General features: G+C 28.1%; 1 protein-coding gene across 5 annotated transcripts in view; it reads left to right on the forward strand.

Annotated features, from left to right (window-relative positions):
• The first annotated feature begins 243 nt into the window (after nucleotides 1-243).
• Nucleotides 244-19,960, forward strand: part of LOC112596068 — a 32,196-nt gene continuing 12,479 nt past the window's right edge. Inside the window, exons 1-4 of one of the 5 annotated variants that reach the window (XM_025341583.1) lie at nucleotides 244-604; nucleotides 13,327-13,876; nucleotides 15,787-15,963; nucleotides 17,335-17,560. In XM_025341583.1, coding sequence (XP_025197368.1) covers nucleotides 13,501-13,876; nucleotides 15,787-15,963; nucleotides 17,335-17,560 — 779 coding nt within the window. In that variant the 5' untranslated portion in view covers nucleotides 244-604; nucleotides 13,327-13,500. Of the gene's footprint in view, nucleotides 609-13,326; nucleotides 13,877-15,786; nucleotides 15,964-17,334; nucleotides 17,561-19,960 lie in introns of all 5 variants that reach the window. The other 4 variants (XM_025341565.1, XM_025341573.1, XM_025341550.1 and 1 more) reach the window with 4 other exon arrangements.

The following is a 19,960-nucleotide window of genomic DNA, read 5'->3' on the forward strand; positions in this document are numbered from 1 at the left end:
GCCAAATAGTAGGCATACGAGTCACTATTATAATATTATTCGTGTATGCATAAAAAAAAAATTAGCAAAAACGATGGTGGAAAACGCGTTTCTTATGCTATCGCCTTGTTAAGGTCATCATCATCGTAGGAGAGATGCTTTTACCGCGATCGTATAATGAATTAATTTTACTATTACGTATATGGATACGAGTACTCGGGTCGACTGTCTTATTAGAGGAGGGCGTCTTGTCGGCCGGCCGTCTCTGCAGTATCGTTGTTTCCCGCCGCAACACACGCCGGTCAGTCGTCAACAACATCGCACGTTGCTTATTCGTCTTTATATTCACACACGCACGTAAAATATAACCATCTACAAGTAAAATCGTAAATTAAAGACGCATCGACATCACATAGTAGTGGAATACAACGATCCGTTTTCGTTTTAATAATATAATCTCATAACTATATTAGTTTTAATTTTTTTTTTCGCCGACACTACAGTTTGACTCGATAACGAGTGCGTTCCGAAAATCCAACATTCAGGGTTCGTGAAGCGTGCTGCAGACTTCCGATCAAGTGCTCACGAAATTCGATCACGGATACACACTACGTCGATACCCACAGTAGGTATTATACTATACCAATAATTTTTACACGTGGTGAGTCTATTTAAAACGCATATTGTCGATACTCTCGTTATTATAATATACACACGTATCGTACAGCCAGTACGTAGACTTTTGTCCTTTTATCTGCAGGTAATCTCAGGACTCAAGTCCTGAGATCTTAGCATATTTATTTTATCTATCGATCTGTCCATGGTTGTTATATTTTATCGATTGAATTTTTTATCTTCATGTACCGATCAACTGCAACTATAGAGTATTAAAGATTATCATAGTATTTACAAACAAGGCTGCTTAAGTTCCATCTATGCGAGATTAATCGATTTTAGGGTTTATATTTGGTACATCAATTATCAGTTTATGATTTTTTCGTCTGTTTAATTTTACTTACACATATTAGTGATATTATGTGTAATACTTTGAATGTGTATTACTTTAAAGGACTTACTAGTATAAACTGCGAAGATCAATTTTATAACAAACTAACATTTAGTTTTGATATCGATGATAATAATAATAATGTTTATAATTATTGTAATATTTTATACTTTTAGTTAAAGTTTGACTTGGCAATAAAACAAGTCTTAAATACGAGTTTTTCTATCACGTTCTGTTTGTGTTTTGTCAACCCGAACGTCGTCATGTGGGTGAATGTCAAACCACATCGTACACAGTATTAATACGCATGCGGATCTGGAAGGGTTTTAGAAAGTGTATTGGTTTAAAATAACTTAAACATAACTATTTATATATACATTATAATTTATAACATACGATAAGCACTGAATCAATATTCTCTAACAGACGGTACAGTTACTAATAAGACATTGTCATGTCTTTAAAGCTTAAACAAATGGAAGATATACTTTTATTTTAGCTAAAAATAATTGTATCATAAATACTTATACATTTTATAAGACATTTTATTTTTTAATTCAATACAATATTAAAAAAATATAACAAGATAACTCTATTATTCCTGATATATTTATAGAGATTTGTTGCACAGAATTATGCTCATGTTTTGTTATATATATAGATAGAATTTTTGTGTAATAGTGATATTGTATTTTATTCCGTGTTGCCTAGTGCAATAGTAAAGTATACATAATATAATATTAGTAATTATATATTCTCAAGTTTTAATTGCATTTAAATTGCGCACCATCGTAGTATCGTTTTATACCGTTGAATTAGAAAGTGCAATCGGCATTCAGAAATAATAGAACATATATAAAAAAAGTTAGTCGCTAGTAAACAAAAATAATAAAACTACAGCTTGTCTTTTGAAACTAGGTATATGCGTTTAAAAACACTTCGGTACACAGAACAGACATTATACATAAGTATTAAATGTGAACATGAGTCGTTCATGTTAATAAATAATAATAAATTTACTTTAGTAATATAACCAATCGTTTGGTTTCGGTCCGGTGCGGACTTATTATACAGACATAGCAAATATCAGATTATACGTAGTGGATTGCGGTCAATACATCCGTTGACGATTTAAATTGGTTTGCGTGTATAAGTGAGTAATAATCATGAAATATTATCGATTTATTATTATTAATTTCTTATAATTTAATATCACGAATTGTGGTAAATTGACTATGTATAATATAACTCAGCGGTGTCGTTAAATATGTTCAATAATATACGATGGTCGTATGTACGGCCGCAAAGCTTCAGTATTGTACCTACACATCTTTATAAAAGCCGTGCACAAATCGAATAATTATTACGTGTGCTTAAAAATCGTGGTTGTCACGGGTTAACTGAAAATTGATGTTTTCGTTTTATTTGAAACATAATACTTACATAATATTGTATGCTGAATGATATTTTTACCTCTCAAAATCCTGGTTTTATAGATTAAACCTACCAATGGTGTTTTTTAAACCTTATGATTTTTTAACCGACTTATACGCCATAGTTTTATTTTAATATTATATTGGTCATAGTAGTACCCTTTGAGTTGTTTAAAAATAATATAAACACCGAAAAATAACCCTGCATAGTGCGCGCACACAAATAGATACACACGTGTTGTACATGTCTTGTTCAGCCTAATTAACACCTGAACGATTTATCTTCGGCGAGTTCTGAAAGAAAAATGATGACGATTATATCGTTATGCTGCCGTTCACTATAATATTCCGTTTTATTTTGACGAATCTACATGGACTTTCTTCTATACATGAACCTACGCAATATACACGTTCCATTTCCGCAATGTTTCCAACTTTAATTAATTACGACCGCAGTGAGTGATACTGACTATAATATTTATATAAATACATTATTATTAATTGTAATTATTGTATTATATTGTGTTCGTTTAATGACTCAAAATTAATTTTTGATGGTTAGTTTTGATTAGCTGAACAATACAATCATCTCTATGTCTTCGCATACTTAACCTATATGTATACAAGTCTTAATTATTACAAAATATAGGTAAAATTACATACTCGTTGAAAGTTGTTTGTTATATTCTACAAGACTTACGAGAGAAACTTTTTTAATCTTTTCATAAAATAGTTTTTGTATAATTTGATTTTATTTAAGGACGATTAGGTAGCGGTTCTCTTTCGATAACGATTATTTACCATGGGTATTGCGCAGGTCAGTACGCACATCAGTATTTCATCACAATAATAATGTTATCCTTGAGATGAAGCAAAGAAATATTGAAGATAATTTAAACGAGGAAATACAATAGTCTTGCCGGTATATTAATGTTAACGGCAATACGTCCATAATATACTGAAGCAAGTTTTATCACTGAACTTTTTTCAAATTAAAAATTGAAATAGTCGCATTTATGTAGTTTTATTTGGATTATTATTGACATTAATATTTAATATTATAATAATGTTGTGAATTATGATGGAATTTATAAACAGGCTGAAATATTAAGCGCCGTGTACGTAACACTTGATTTTTAAATTAGTTTTTTATTAGTATAATGACTGAAAATTAAAATACACTAGAAAATAATATTAATAACGATAAATAACAATAGTAATAATAATAATAATAATATTATTGATATTATTAAATGTACTATGTTTATAATTATAGCGTTATTCCATTTAACTGTTTAAATATACAGTCGTGCAGATGAAAATAAGTACTATTATAAATATTATAATAAACCTTAATCAATTTATTTTTAATGAACAATAAACATTTTACACAATGAAATAAAATGTTAGCAACAATTTTATAATGATATATGGATTAAATGTATTTAGATGAATGAACTTAAATTGATATTTTTAATGTTAAACGTCTTTATTTATACCTAGTGTAATATAGTAAAATATATTATTATTTTATAGTGGGTTGAATTTGAAAATAAAAAATGTAGTATTAACACATAAAACTTTTGAAATTATTTTAAATTTTATGATTGTCTGCAATTTGTGAAAAAAGCTTTTGATAAAATTTACTTAAGTTTATATACCGAACCTATACTATACGTCCTACTTTAAATAAACAAAATTCGCTACGAATGCACACCTGCTTTATATCTCTTTTATTATAATATAACGACTGATTGTCACGTGGAAAAATATTTCTAGTAATTTAATTTTTTACTCCTTTGAGATTGATAATATTAATGATAAACCAAACTAACAAATGAACCGACGATGACCTGAAAACACCGACCAGTTTGAACCGCGGCCGAGGGAGAGGTTCTTTTCCGGCGAAGCTAGTCTAGCTAGGTTGTTCCGCGCATATTTCCTACATAATTATACTATTACTATTTACTATATAGTATTTGTTAGTTTAGATGACAAACAATTTTTCATCATCATAGCCAAAGAAGATCTTGCAACTGCTGCGGGGATTGGTTGTTGGTAAAATAAACTCCAGTCAAAATATCCCGTGTGCAATATTTCCCATGAAAATAATGTTTAGACTCTCTATTAAACATTATCTTCTAATATGCGGAAAAAAATGTTGAAGCAGATTGGAACCAAGTATTTTATTACGTACATAGAGCTATAATTATTATTATATGATTTGGACGTTTTAAATAATTGCGAATCAGAAATATATAATACTATTATTTACATAGTACATAAATTATTATTAATAGAGATATTTTTCACGAGACATTTTTTTAAAAATATTTTGACCAGCTATCTTACAGGAAGTCGTCGTTCTATTGTATACACCAATAAAAATTATCAGACGGTACTAGTTGGTACTTGAAATCATATTCGATATTTATCTGGTAACTACGTTAATCGAATTTTGGTTCCCGGAGAAAAATCTATTTTGTCGTGTTATATGTATATTATACTCACTGGACGGGTTTTCATATTGATCGCAGCTACAAATTCTATTATAATATCGTGTACAGCTAGTACCTATGTATCGTTTCGATGAATTTTTCCCACGGATATAAGTATGTGGATATTGGGCAGGAGAGTGCTCAGGAATTTCGAATGAGAGAGTATAATATTCGTGGGTTAGTGTGTAAAATAGTATTTTAGACGTTAGACTAACCTTTATTATTAACCTTAATAACAACTAATCCTCCCACAAACCCTTTAATGTTTTTTTAAAAAAACCTAAAAATTGATAATACAATATTATAATAGAACGAACGTATATAATACGTTTATATATTATGTCATATGATTTCCAGTAATTTCTTTAAATGTCCTAATTTTTTTAATAATTGTGTCAATGATGGATTTGCTTAAGAATTTTTAGATTGTATATGATTTTTATATTATTAAATATAATAATGTATCAAATAAAAGATGACAACATATTTTCAAATTTCTTGTAAAAAAAAAAAAAATATGTCATTTAATATTACTAATTATTTATAGTAATTATATGTATAATAGTTTTAATATTAATAATTTAAGTATGATTTTATAATAGTTTTACTATAGATTAGATACTTATTGGATTGCTTACTTAATTTTAATGTAGGATGTTCAAGTAATAGTTAACCATGCGAATAAGTGTATTTTCTTTTGTATTTATATCACTAAATTTTTGGACCTGAGCTCTTAATATTTTCCTGAATAAAGAAGAATTCAGAAAAGCATTATTTTATTTACTTTGACGTTTTAAAATGTAGATATATTAGAAACTATTTCAAAATGTTTTATTGACGTTATTGTTTTATGAGTTTTCTTAACATTTTATTTTTTCATTTGAAAATATTTTGGAGTAGTTTTTTTATGTTCTTGTTTTCTCCACTCGTTTTTTATTGCGTTTTTTTTTTATTTTTTGTTACAAATGGTCATTTATATACTCAGTTATGATGGTATTCGTAATTCGTAGACCGTAGTTCCGGGACTCGAAGTTTGAGATTGGAAACATTGACCACCGTATTATGATCACTGATCATCATTTATTTCCTACTATGTTTTATATTATATGTATATGTATAAAGTTCATCTCGATCACAATCATTAATATTATATATAATCCGAAGCTGCACCTTGTAATCAGAAAATTGTCACACTTTCTCCTTATTATGACTCAGGCAGATACCTATAACACTATAGATAGAAATAATACGCACAAGTACCATAATATTATTTTACTGATTATTTTTTAAAAATCGCAGAGTTCTATGAAATGATTGATAGAGCTAGTATACCTACATTAGATAAGTTAGGTATTCGCTTGCAAAATCTTATAATAATATTAAAACAGTTTAGCTCAGTTAAGGAAATAAAAAAAAAATCGAAGCATACATACATATTTATCTTCGGTAGAACTATTATTTGTATAATGTGCTATAAAGCTGACGGTATAGTTTAAACCAGTGGTTCTCAATCTTTTTAGGACCGCGACCCAAATTTTTTTCCAAAAATCTATCGCGACCCCCATAGTTTTAAATTTACAGAATCAAAAAAAAAAAAAATTTTTTATTACTTATTTACTACTTTATAATAATAATAATTGTAATAATATATTTATAATAATAATTTTAATAACATACTTTAATAATAATATAATACTACTTCTCGCGACCCCCCGTATCATAATCATTTCATCTTCACATTAAAATTTAAAAACAAAATAGTCGTGATTAATACATTATAATTGAAAGAGCTGACGAATTTAATCGAAAGCTTATGGCCATCTACAACAAACCGTCATGTCACTTGAGCATGTTTGTTTTAAGGTGTGTATGATGTTTACACACGATTGAATTTTAATTTGAATCACGATATTTTGGCTGTTTTTTCTAAAAGCGATACGAAATATTCAACATGTTTAGATTGATAAATAAAAAATCAATATGTTCATACATTTTTTGTTTAAAAATTGTTTGAAATATCTTAATTCACAAAAATATCGTAATACGAATAGTTTGGTAAAATTAAATTTATTATCAGGGATATTGGTATAATTATAATTGATCTACTTTTTTTTATTTATTTACAAATTTAAAATCAATACCAATAATATTTATTATATAATAATAATATTATATCAATTAAATATTTACTCATAATATAATATATTGTTATACATTAATACTTAAAGTATATAATCCAATAATAATAATATAACAGTAAATATATACCACAAGTTAAAAAAAATCTAACGTGACAAACATGATCGAATAGACAATGTTAAAGTGTGTCTGGACAATAAATCTACAAAGTTGTAAGTCTAAATTATCGTATTTTTTTTATACTTTTGTACCGCTAAAGTGGCCTTTCAAAAAATCATGAATCACTATTTTTGATTTCAAGTAGCACATGCTATGATTTTGATATAATGATTAATGAATAATAATAGTAATAACTTATGCCTACATAAGTTGGCGTTTTTAATTTCGTAATTGAACATTTCTTCACGATGACAGAATATTAAAAAGTATCAGTTAAGTAAGAAACGTATGTTCAGTTAATAGAATGTAGGATTATTTAAATATCGTAGTTACACAGGAGATAATATATATTAAGCGTATTTTAATTTTATTTTTGATAGATAGTATTTAGATGTAAGGTTTATTAACCTTAATAGCAGAAAATAGGCACATATTAAATAGCACCGATGTGCTCGTAAATATTTTGTATATAATATAATAATAATAATTGTGTATGATTATGTAGAATGATGACAATAATTATCGCATATATCGTATATCATATATATAAATAGCTATTAGTCACTTAATATATAACGTTAATATTTTGATATATTATTATCACTAATAATCAAATGAAACTTCATTGATAACAATGAAGTATGTACGAGTATATATTAACATACATTTTAATAATAATAATAATTTTACATTTTTATCGATGAGCGGCAATTATTTTACTGTTAAGTGATCTTACGCACTTATACATTTAGTCATTTAAACATCGTAACGGTTGAAATGGATAACCCGCCGAGTTGAATACACATGACCACGACAGTCTTAACATATTCACATGTATGATTTGTTCTACCAATCGAGATTTGCGGTATTACACTCGATAAACTCTTTTGATAGATACACCATACACATATTGTCATAGTTTTATTTTCGAGAACGAAAAAAATCATAATACTTCCCCATGTTTAAATATAGTGTATAATATATAATATTCACCATTATATATTTCATTATTTAGCGTTCTATGATCTACATATTTTTCCGATCGCGTGCACGATATATTTATACAGTGTAAGCTTACACTTCTATAATAATTAATAAAATAACAATATGTATATGACGTCACCTAGAACTGCTAGAGCGATGTTCGAGTATTATCGAGCGTATTATCCATGTACATGCGTAATACAATTTCTTGTGTTTGGTTTTTTTTTTTTTTTTTGACGAATTCGTGTGGGTAAACTAAACGCGTGGCATAATCGACGAAAACCAGATATATGACAATTCATTTCAATGAACATCCAAACGGTTTAAAATAGTGATACGGCTATTTGCGTTATATTTTAATGATCGTCACTGAACGCATAATATGTTTGCTGATCGAAACTGGAAAAACACGAATACGCAATAGTTTACTGTTTTAACGTTATATTATACGATATAGTAAATAATATACTGGTTTACGACTATCGCGGTGGTGGCATAATAACGGTTACCACCGGGACCGGGTGTACTCATGTTTATTACATTATCGTATCTACTTATTGATTACTATGTTAAAATTTGGAATTCCGTATAGGTATTGTATGAGTTAATATATTATGTCAATTATAACCGAACTGGTAATGTAGGAAATTTGCGATTCCTCAGCCAATAATGAAAAATTATTAAAAAAATAACCATACATTTAAACTTAAGATGTACTTCTATACAGAGTGATAAATTAAGCATCTTCGCTTTTTTTTTTTATTTAATAATGCAGTTATTCGAAATTAAATTTTTATTATTTAAAAAAAATATATTATATTATATTAAGGATTGTCCAGTGAACTAAAAACTTTTATTTTTAAAATAAAAACCCCTTTTTTAGTGTGAATTACTTGGTTGAAAAGTTTTACGTGTCAAATCAATGTTCAAATGAGTAGTTTTTGAGTAATTTAATTTAATGAGAATAATAAGCCCGTGATATTGGATTTGAAAGACGTGGAAGTTCAGAGTTGAATATGTTAATAATTAATAAGTTAAAATGGTTCAAATATAATATACGCTAAATCCAATATAAAACCGTTTTTAAATACTATTATTTTTAGTATAAACGTTTTGATAATTTAAAAATTATTCATCTGAATTTTGAATTAGGTAAATCATTATTTCCAAAACAATTATCCACTAAATAATTTACAGTAAAAAAGGTGAGTTCTTTGAAAAACAGAAGTTTGTATTGCTACAGCCTACAAGACATTCTTTAAATATTACAAAAAAATCTTAAGAATTTGGATAAATGGTCATTAAGTGTATCAAAGAATTCAAAAAAAAAATTCATATTTTGAGTGAATTCATTATTAAATGAAAAATAGGGGTGGAGAATATTTAGTGAATTATCCTGTATAATACATAAACTGTAAAAATAACTTGTGTCCAATTACGTCACTATCTGTATAATTATCCTTTATAGGAATGTGATTTAAAACCAAAAGACTAACGGAAAATATAAAATAAAAACGTTATACCATAAAACTTGTTTAACGCGTTATCTGATGTGACAAGTCTTGTGCAAAATTTAAAAAAAAAACAATAATGCATAATAACCACCTTTTATCAAAATATTAATCCGATGTTATAGTTATAAATATTATTTTGCTAGGTTTTAAATATAGAAAATAGAAAATTTTAAAATCTAAATTCTTATATTGTATGTTTGTGTTATAATTCTTAGAATCCCGGACTTCAATTTTGTATCTATAGCTCATAAATTATAATCTTAGTATGTAGTTTATGAAAGTATGTTATATAATACAACTAGTTGATTTATCCAATGTTGCTCGGGGGTTGTTCCCTATATAAATGATACGATTTTCTTGAGGCAGTATATAAGAGTTTCGTCCTAGTCTTCAGTATGAGTGATGTTTTTCTTCACATTTTAACCCAGGGTTAAGACTGGTGGCAAGTTTCATTCGCTGGCATGGTTAAAAACTTTTTTAAAATAAAATTAAATCAAGAGAAGCTAAACTAAAAAAAAATTTATTTTATTTGATAAAAAACTATAATATGACAATATATTGACAAAGTTTTATAATATTTCACGGCAAACTGTTTTATTTTGAGGTGCACATATATCAATCAACGAACGGAATTTATATTAAATCTTACACATTGGAAGTAGAGTGTTTTAAAGTCTTGAAAATAAAAACACGAACATTTTTATTCTATCATTGTAGAAATTTCATACCATGAAAATAAACAAAAATATAGCACTTTTGAATACGATATAAAAAAATTAGCAGCGGCTAAGTTAACACATCATAACGTAAATTAATTTGATATTAGTTGTGAAAATATTGTATAATATTATAATTTATAATTACCATACTTAACTGAAAACTAAATAAAGTATAACAAAAATCACATGGTTTTGAAAGATATCACAACTGTGATAAACTTATCTTCTTATACGAATTTTGGTAAATAATATATATAGTGTTTGTAAATGGATATTCTTATGTTATGACTTAACTGGTGTAAGTAATATAAATTTTTTTTACTAGAAATTATCTTATAACGGTAGAAATCAGATGAAAAAATGTTACCAATGGTTGAACCAGTCATGCACTTTGTCAAAAACGCGTATTTCTAGTTTTGTCAGTTTGAGCACTGATTTAACAGTTATTCGATTTTATAATTTTAATTTGTGTACGGTGATAATTAAGCCGACAGTAATAAATTTTTTTTAAATATATGTAATATCATGTATATTATGATATATGATATTATCATAATACATTAGCGTAAATAGACTAGATTTGGGGTATCTTCGAGCTGTAAAATTATAGAAGTTATGGTATTCAAACATGTTAGATTTCAAGTTCATCGCTATACTGAATCTCCCATAAACCATTAGGTACTACAAATTGTAACCTAATACTGTTGTATATTGATGCATAATAATTATGATGTTATGCTAAAAACATGATGAAATAAACTGCAAGTATAGTATATGTATTTATTTTTTTTTTTACAAAGTTTTTCTTTAGGCTCCATATTGTATATGTTGAATAATATTAAGCTAAATTGATAATATTATGCAGATAAAATAATGAACCAAGAAAAGTAGAGTAAATAGCTTTAAATAGAGGTATAATGTATCATGTTGCTTACGTTTTATATGTTTTATGTATGTTATATTGTTATTTGAAAATTTAATAAGCCATAAAAAAAATATCTGTGATAATAAAACTACGTAATTTACGCAAAAATAAGTAATAACCACTCGTTGATAAAAATATAATCGAAAATACCTATAATAGTTATAATTATATTCTTTTCGATAAATTAATATATAAGTATAGTAGATTATATTTATTTTTTTTAGACTAGTTTGAGTTGTATTATAATCATTATAATAAATATCATATACGTACATTTATATTATATGTAATGCACTATTAGACATTACTATTTGTTTTCTACTAATTAATTTATCTTCATAACTATTGATAAATATATACATTATTCATTGTGAGGATTCAATATTTTTTATATCGTACATATTATTAGATTGAGTGTTTCGGTTGATACAAAAAAAAAAAATAAAAAATAAATAAAATAATCCAATTAATTAAGTCCATCGCCGTGGACGAAGAACTGTATAATTTTCTTAAAAATGGAACGTTATTTAAATTGTCTTCTTCATTAATTTAATTATTAACAAAATAAATCAAAAACATCTACAGCTAGTAATATGTGTGGACACAAATACAAAAACGCTATACTCCGGAATGTTTACTAGGAAATATTATGTATAAAACACATAAGTTTTGGGACGAATTAATAATAAATACGTGCGCCAATAGTTGACGTTTATTACACTACGGCCGTTTATTAGCACTGAACGATATCCGGTAACAATTAAAAATAGGAAATTTTTTTTATGATCGCGTCTTCCTCGCTATTGTTTTGGGAATCTTAATGATAATTATTAACTACCACCGCCGTCGTAGATTTATGTTTATAACAAATGCATTAAAACATTTAAAATCAGTGAAAGGTCTCGCAGCGACCTAGTATCGGCGTTGACCTAGACCTTACTCCGGACGGCGAGAAAGTAACTTGCGTTGTCGGATACGAAACACGTATAGGAAGTAGGTATATTGTTTTGACTCGATCATGTCAAGTTCAAGTCTATGTTTATAATATTAATTATTATTATAAAACAAAAGTATGATACGATTTTACGATTTTGGACCCGAGATCGCCGGAACACTGCATAACATACACGTGGATAGGTATCTATGATATTATGTACGTTCAGCGTTTTCGAAAACCACCAGTTGCGCGCCTCCGTACGTACATAATATAGTACCGGTAAGATTTCTCTCTAAACATGTATTATTAGGTATACACGTCACTAAGATTAATTAGCAGCACTGTCCTACATCGCGGCGCATACTGCCTTATCCGCTTGACGGACCTCTCTGTGTAAATTTAGATATTCTGTCGTATTCACGAAAACGTTTTGATAAATTGAAAACCCGCAGACGATCTGTCGACACTCTTGATTATATTCTATTAAGGCTTGCGGCGTCAAAGTGTGTATTTTTTTAATGAATACTAACAATCATAATATTAAATTGTTACACGTCCACCGCTAAAGTGCTGCGAATTCCATAATTTATTATTCCGATCGTTTGTCTAGTGACAAAACAACAGTCATGACACATAAACCGTGTACGGTCATTTTTTTGAACTGTCAGCACGGCCAATCAGCTGTAAAAAAAACGTTGTTGTTAAATAGGAACTACTTATCGATTTTTCAAAACGACTTTATTATCTTTATTATTAATTAATTTACCGTCCGAAAAACAGTTTTATTTTTTGAAATAGTTCACACGCGTTACCTAACGATGCTTATATTGTTTTGGAACGTCGCTATGTAGATGTGATCCTGAGCAGAGAACCAATCGTCGCCGTTACCTTAAATCGGTAAATCGCGGCGAAAGGAATCGAAAATCGTGATCTTTGAAATAATAGGAACGAATTCTCGAGTGTTTTCGTATTTTTTATAATATGTATTATAACGACGGAGTGAAAGAGGTATAATTTTTTTATTTTGGTCCAGTAGAGTCGTTGGTCCGTCGCCGCCCATTGTTGAATTCAACAGACATCGAGCGAACGGCGTGGACGCCGCGATATGACGAGATCCGTGGCCTGACCCGTGCCGTTCGACCACTTCAGCCGTTGGACAGCGAGAACAGCGACCAATCCGACACAGCGATATACGCGATATAACGCGATGAATCGGACCACATATGCGGCCGCCCTGATAGTGGCCATGGCGCTCTGCGGCGCCGTCACCGTCACCGGATCTGACGATTCAGCGGCCGTGATGACAACTGCGGAAGACCTCCAAGGACAGCTGATGGACACGGTGGACAGGATGTTGGACGCGGCCGACTCGTATCAGTTGGCGCCCGGCGTCCGGATAAAGCGATCCGCCGAGGATACTACCGCCAACGCCACCGTCGATCACCGGGCCGACCGTGAACTCGATCCTGAGAAGTACCTGATCGACAGGCTGGCCCGGTACGCTGGAACGCACGTTCTAGACGTAGACTTTGCTGAGATGTTCCGGACTTCCGGAAGGTCGTTCTTCAAACTTCATCAACTGCGTGAGTATAATATACATTTGTATCATTATTTGTCGCGTGGTTTGGATTTTAAATTCGTTTGCGTAAGTGGGTAGATATAGGCAGATAGGTTACTTCAGAAATATAATTCAAAGGTTATAGGTGGTGGGAAAATCCATCAGAGATATTTGTTTAATAGTTGATAAATGCTACGGTATAATTTATTATTTTCTTAAACGCTTTATTAGTCATTATTATGTGTGCAGGAAGTAATTATACATTTTGATATTCTGTCTTTTTCGATTTACTAAAAAGTTGAAATTTACATGAAACAAAAAAATCGTTTTATTGTTAATATATGTTCTAAAAAGGTTCGCTTATTTAAATTAACTATCTTATAACAGCTTGGATTTTAAAATACTATGAAAGCATATACTCGTAATAACATAATTACTATGTGAATGGTAGGTTGAATTATTTTTTTATGATTAGAAAATATCCAAGTTTATGTACCTATTATACATGAACATACATTTACAGAGATGCATAGACAATTAAAAGATTAATATTTGAGATTTGGTTTATAGATTATAATAAATGTTTAACGTGATTTTGTTTAGTTATATGAATAAAATCTCATCAACAGTCAAATTCATACCATTATTATACTTGATCTGGCGTATCTGCTGTGAATAATTCCTCTTATTTTTTAGTTTCTCTGTAGTAGTCCATATTTCATCACTCAAATTATTAGACTAGTATAATATTATGTTAATTTTCTTTAAATATTAAAATTGTTTATTTTATTTGTACTATTCTACTATGTATGAAACTACGACATAAATTATTTTATTTACATTCGTATACATTACACTCTAAATGTTAATAATTTATAAAGCAATTAAATAAATTACGATAATTTGTATATTATTATATTTTAATTGTAAGTTATTATAGTTCTAAATAATTTAATAAGATAATATTTTACCGTAAATCAACACAATGGTTTTTAATTTTAAAATTTGATATTTATCTATACATAAACGACTATAAAACAATATTTTTAGCTATAGAATGAGAGATACGTATTTAAATTTATAAGTGGGTAATAATTTTTTATTTTGACGATAGAAAAAAATTAACAGTGGAAATAAGGTACATAATTTTTGTAAAAAAATATCTGTGACCTCTTTGACATAATATCCCCAATAGAAGTAACAGCCGGAGTAAGATATCAGGTGACTGATAGGTGATAATCAACAGAAGAAGAATTTTAGATAACTATATATTTTAAATTTGTACACTAAACATTATACTCGTATTTAATACATGTGTCCACACGATGATCTATATCTTATAAAATGTATAGCTTTATAAAATTACATTATATACCTAGGTACTATTAAGTAATAATGATTAGCTAGTAGTAAATTTCTGCAACCATTGGTAAACGTGATTACGATTATAAATTTTGTATACATTATAAAAATACATCGTTCATACGTTTTATAAGATGTATTAATGAAACAACGTAAAAAAAAATAAAAAAAATACCGTTCTACATAATAAAGGTTAGGTATATTATATAATAGGTAGGTATCACATTTATAAATATTAATTTAAATCGTTTATGTTCTGAAATTTAGATTTTATAGTATATGGTATTACCGTTATGAATTAAAATGTTGTTCTATATACTGTTAAATTTTATATTCTACTGAATAATAAATTGTTTACTTCTTGGCAGTAAAAATTTGCATACCTACACGTAATTATTTACGTAGTCTTATCAACATATTAAGTTATAACATCTGTAGTCAAATGATAAATTTACATACTGTACCTATTGCTAATAATACTTTATATACATACTCGCGAGTAAAATTTAATGATATAATAAATTGATGGGCACACACTATTTTTATGTATAAATATTATATTTTACGTTACAGCAAGATTTAACTTTGGTAAGAACTCATTTTTGACGGGTTTTGGATTGGGTTTTTTGGCGTTTGGCTTGAAAAAATTATTGCTTCCTATCATCATCGGTGCACAGATCATAAAATCCATTGCACTTGCTGCTCTGTTACCAACGATATTGGGTAGCGTTGGAAAAGTCGTTTCAAAAGGTACGTAAATCGTTATAATAATAATTATTTATATAATATTGTCAATATTAAAAAAATATATTACATAATATTATTTACCTTCTTTCTTGGTAATTAAAAAAAAAAAAAATTACCAATTTTATAGTATGATCAATAAATTTATTAAAAAATTGTTTTTATTTCAAATTTAGTATTTATGTTGTATTTCTTGTCTCAATTTTAACAGTTATCTTGCTAAACTTTAAACTATAATTTGATTAGCCTGTTATATTAATAAAATAAATTGTGTAATTTAATTGTACTGAGATAAAAATTTCTAGTAATATAAGAAAATAAATATGTGTCGCAGACAAGACGTTTTTATTTTTCACTGCTCTCTTTATACGGTGTGTCAGTTTACTTACTTTGTGACCACTTGTTAGATTCCCTTTTAAATTACTTTTTATACCTTCTTCACTCAGATAATTTCGTTTTAAGGAAATTGATTAAGAGAAATATAGGTCTTATATATTGAAATACATTCACAAGTTTGAACGTTTTGTTTTTTTAAGTAGATTGTGTGGATAGTACATGAAAAACTGTATTGTTATAATTTTTAAGTAATAAATACGTACTACGCTATTAAATAATATAAAATAAATAAATCTGTAAAACAAATAAAAAAGTACAATAATATACACAATTTTTTTATTCTGTTTATTTTCAAATTTCAATAAAATATTCCTTTTTTTATTAATAAACTTGTGCCATGTTTCATCATTAAGATGGAAATAAGAATAAAAATTCTGTTTAAGTATTCATTGCGTTAAAGTCTCTATAATAACTGATAACGCATTATTTGGAGTGAGCAAATATTAAATAGTCAATAAATTCATAAGTAATTATACTTATGAAAGAATCAGCTTTCTGAAAAAAAGATTCAGAATTATAATTCAATAAATAATTATCACAAAATGGATTATTATAAATTTATGGAAACTTACATGATTTATTTTCACTGAGTATTACTTACTCTGTATATCATTAAAACAGACGATTAAGAGTGATTTTGGAAAATTTATTTTGTGGTTTAATAAATAATTTAAATTATAATTGCGATCAAGAAAAACGTTATTTTTTACTTAATTTAATTTAATTCTCGTTTAGAAAATTAATAACATTTTATGTGTCTCTAGAAAAACACACATATATTTTAAAATTAATTAGTTATAAAATATTAACTATACATTTTTAATTTGATTAATACGAATAGAATAATTCGGAGATCTGCGATTTTTTAAAACTTAAATGTTTTTAAAATGACATATATTTCCATTAATTAATCTTGACACTTTAAAAGCTTTATTTGTATTTGACGACTGTTAATAATTATAGTGTGATAACTCGTTACAGGTGTATCGAATTTCGCATCGAGTTCATCGCACTTTGGCCCGGGAGCCGGTTCGGACGGTTTGAGTGACTTTGAATTTAAAGACCAACAATCGAACATCGGTCTGGGTTACGACACAGCTGGTGCCGCAGACACTTCTGGTTCGGAAACGGGTTACCAAGGCATTTGGACGTATCCACCAGATAACAATGTGAATGCAATAACCGCGAGCTACGGTAGCAATAATAGGTAACTAATAATTGTATTATTTCCTAAATATTATGTCACATTGTCAATCTACTCGCTAAACTGATGATATTTTTCGGTATATTCCTATACTATATGCATAAATATTTACATTATCGAATCGAAATTCAAAAGCGTATATGTTGTGTGTGTGTATGTATTGTCTATATTGTATAAGAATAATGTACGTGTCAACGTGTGCACGACTTGTTAGTTGTTTATACTAATCGTTATCGAGGAATACTGGTGTCTGACAAAATATAATGTTGACTAAACATTTGTATTTCAGTTGAATTATTCGCAATTTGTCAAAAATATCTTTTGGGAACTTGATTAGCATGTTTAAAGACAAAATTTTGCACCAGTTCATAATATGTAGGCACATATATTGTGGGCATGGCTTAAATTATAAAAATATATGCCGTTTTTACGTTTTTGAGTAATCAAACGTTATTATATTTTTAGCAATGTTTTTATTCTTTGTTATAAGTTTAATGAACTAAAGCTATCAGTAAACGTCTAATTGAGGCGGATAAGTATAAATTTATGAATTTAAATGAATGATAATATGATTTATTACGATGTGTTCGTATAATATATACAGAGTATATTTTTGAAGCAATTATATTACCGTTAGGATTACACAATTATTTGATATAATTCTATTGTAAAATACTCATAAAAAGACAGTCGTTAAAGTTTAAATGGTTTTGAATATAAAAATTTGATTTTGACTTAAATACGAATAATATCATGATATTTTTGACACTGAAATTGCGCACGACACGATTGTTTGTGAATCCGGTTCACACGACGTATTCGTATAGCTATTTTTCGTTTAAGAACCACGCGTCCCAGTTTTGAAATATGAAGATTTCTGTTCATTACAATATGATTCGTTAAAATCTATTTGAAGTAACCCGATGACCATAAAAACAGCCCGCAGCTGGAGAAATATAAAAAAAAGTTGCAGCAGTCATCTACAAATAATCAAGTCGCGTCGTATTCTTTTTAAGCTTTCGAGTTTTGGTATAACCTTAGGGGAAGGCTAAGATTAGTCAAACTATATACAACAATGAAATGTGTACTTATATTGTTACTATTGTTATATATATCAATTGTCTTTATTGAAATGTTTGTAGTTTTTAATAAGCGTTTTGAAGAGTGTTAAATATTTTTTTAATTCAACTGTAAAGCGTAAAATTTTAGGTATTAAATTATTAATTCCGTTATACCTATATGTAGATAAAAAATCGTTTATATCGCGTTTAAAATCATATATCCCCAATTAATTAAGTTGAATAATAATTAAATTTAAATTGCGCGAGTAATGTTCGTGAGAAAAAAATTTGTAATTTGTTTTACGGGAAATAAAAATGTAGGTATTATTATATTATACGTTTTTATAGTGTACCTACCAACAGTGCGTGCTCCTCACTGCGCTTATATTATATTATAACTAAAAATCCGGTTTTAGTATGTTGTGTTTTTGACCTAATATTTTAGTTGCTGAAGATGAAAACATATTTGTTTTCTCTCAAAAACATCGTGTATTACACACCATTGTTGCAAGTCATTGATAATGTATGATACCGTATTGTATATTTATATATTATTATTTATTATATTGCAATAAGACGTGAAACTTTGGGAATATTTTTGTATTGACGTAGAAGATTGGAGGATAACGCGTTGTTTCGTATTCAGTGGGAATATTTGCAACATCAATAATACAATAATAATGTGTAAATGAATTCATGTCATTACACGTTTCGTTACGCACAATCAACAGTCGCAGGACTGTTTCGTCGTTTGCTGCTTAATAAATATCGGTGTATTTAGCTTCTACTAAACGGATGACGTCTTAGCCTAAATCGACTATAATCATGGTATAATACGTATATTATATCAGTGTAATAGTATTAATAGAATTTTTTTGAACAGTGTTATTTTGCAGTAATAGGCGAAATGTAATTATGTTCATCGCGTTGTATCATTACAGTTTTACACATTGTACACAGCGTAGACGGTAAACGATTCATTAAAACCACATGACCATTTTTAAAGACGAAAGATGATAAGTCGTGTGTTTTAACTAAATGTATTATCGCATTGTGTAAGATTGCCCCGATCGTATTGTGTTGTCATTATACGTAAACACAGTCGTGTGGTCGAAAATTTGAATAATCGTGTTCATAAACGCGTATGATATACACATGACGCACTCGCGGTAAAAATATACAAAATTATGCGAAATGATATTTAAAAAAATCTTTACATCCGAAGTGTATCATATTAATATATTATTCACATAGTCCTTTTTTACCCATTATATGATCTAGCGAAAAAATGTATGCCTACAAGTAAAAGTAAATACCTAATTTGAGGTAACTAGATTAAAGC

Source organism: Melanaphis sacchari, unplaced genomic scaffold (genome assembly GCF_002803265.2).
Source record: "Melanaphis sacchari strain LSU unplaced genomic scaffold, SCAv2.0 Contig0_pilon_pilon, whole genome shotgun sequence".
NCBI classification, from domain to species: Eukaryota; Metazoa; Arthropoda; class Insecta; order Hemiptera; family Aphididae; genus Melanaphis; species Melanaphis sacchari.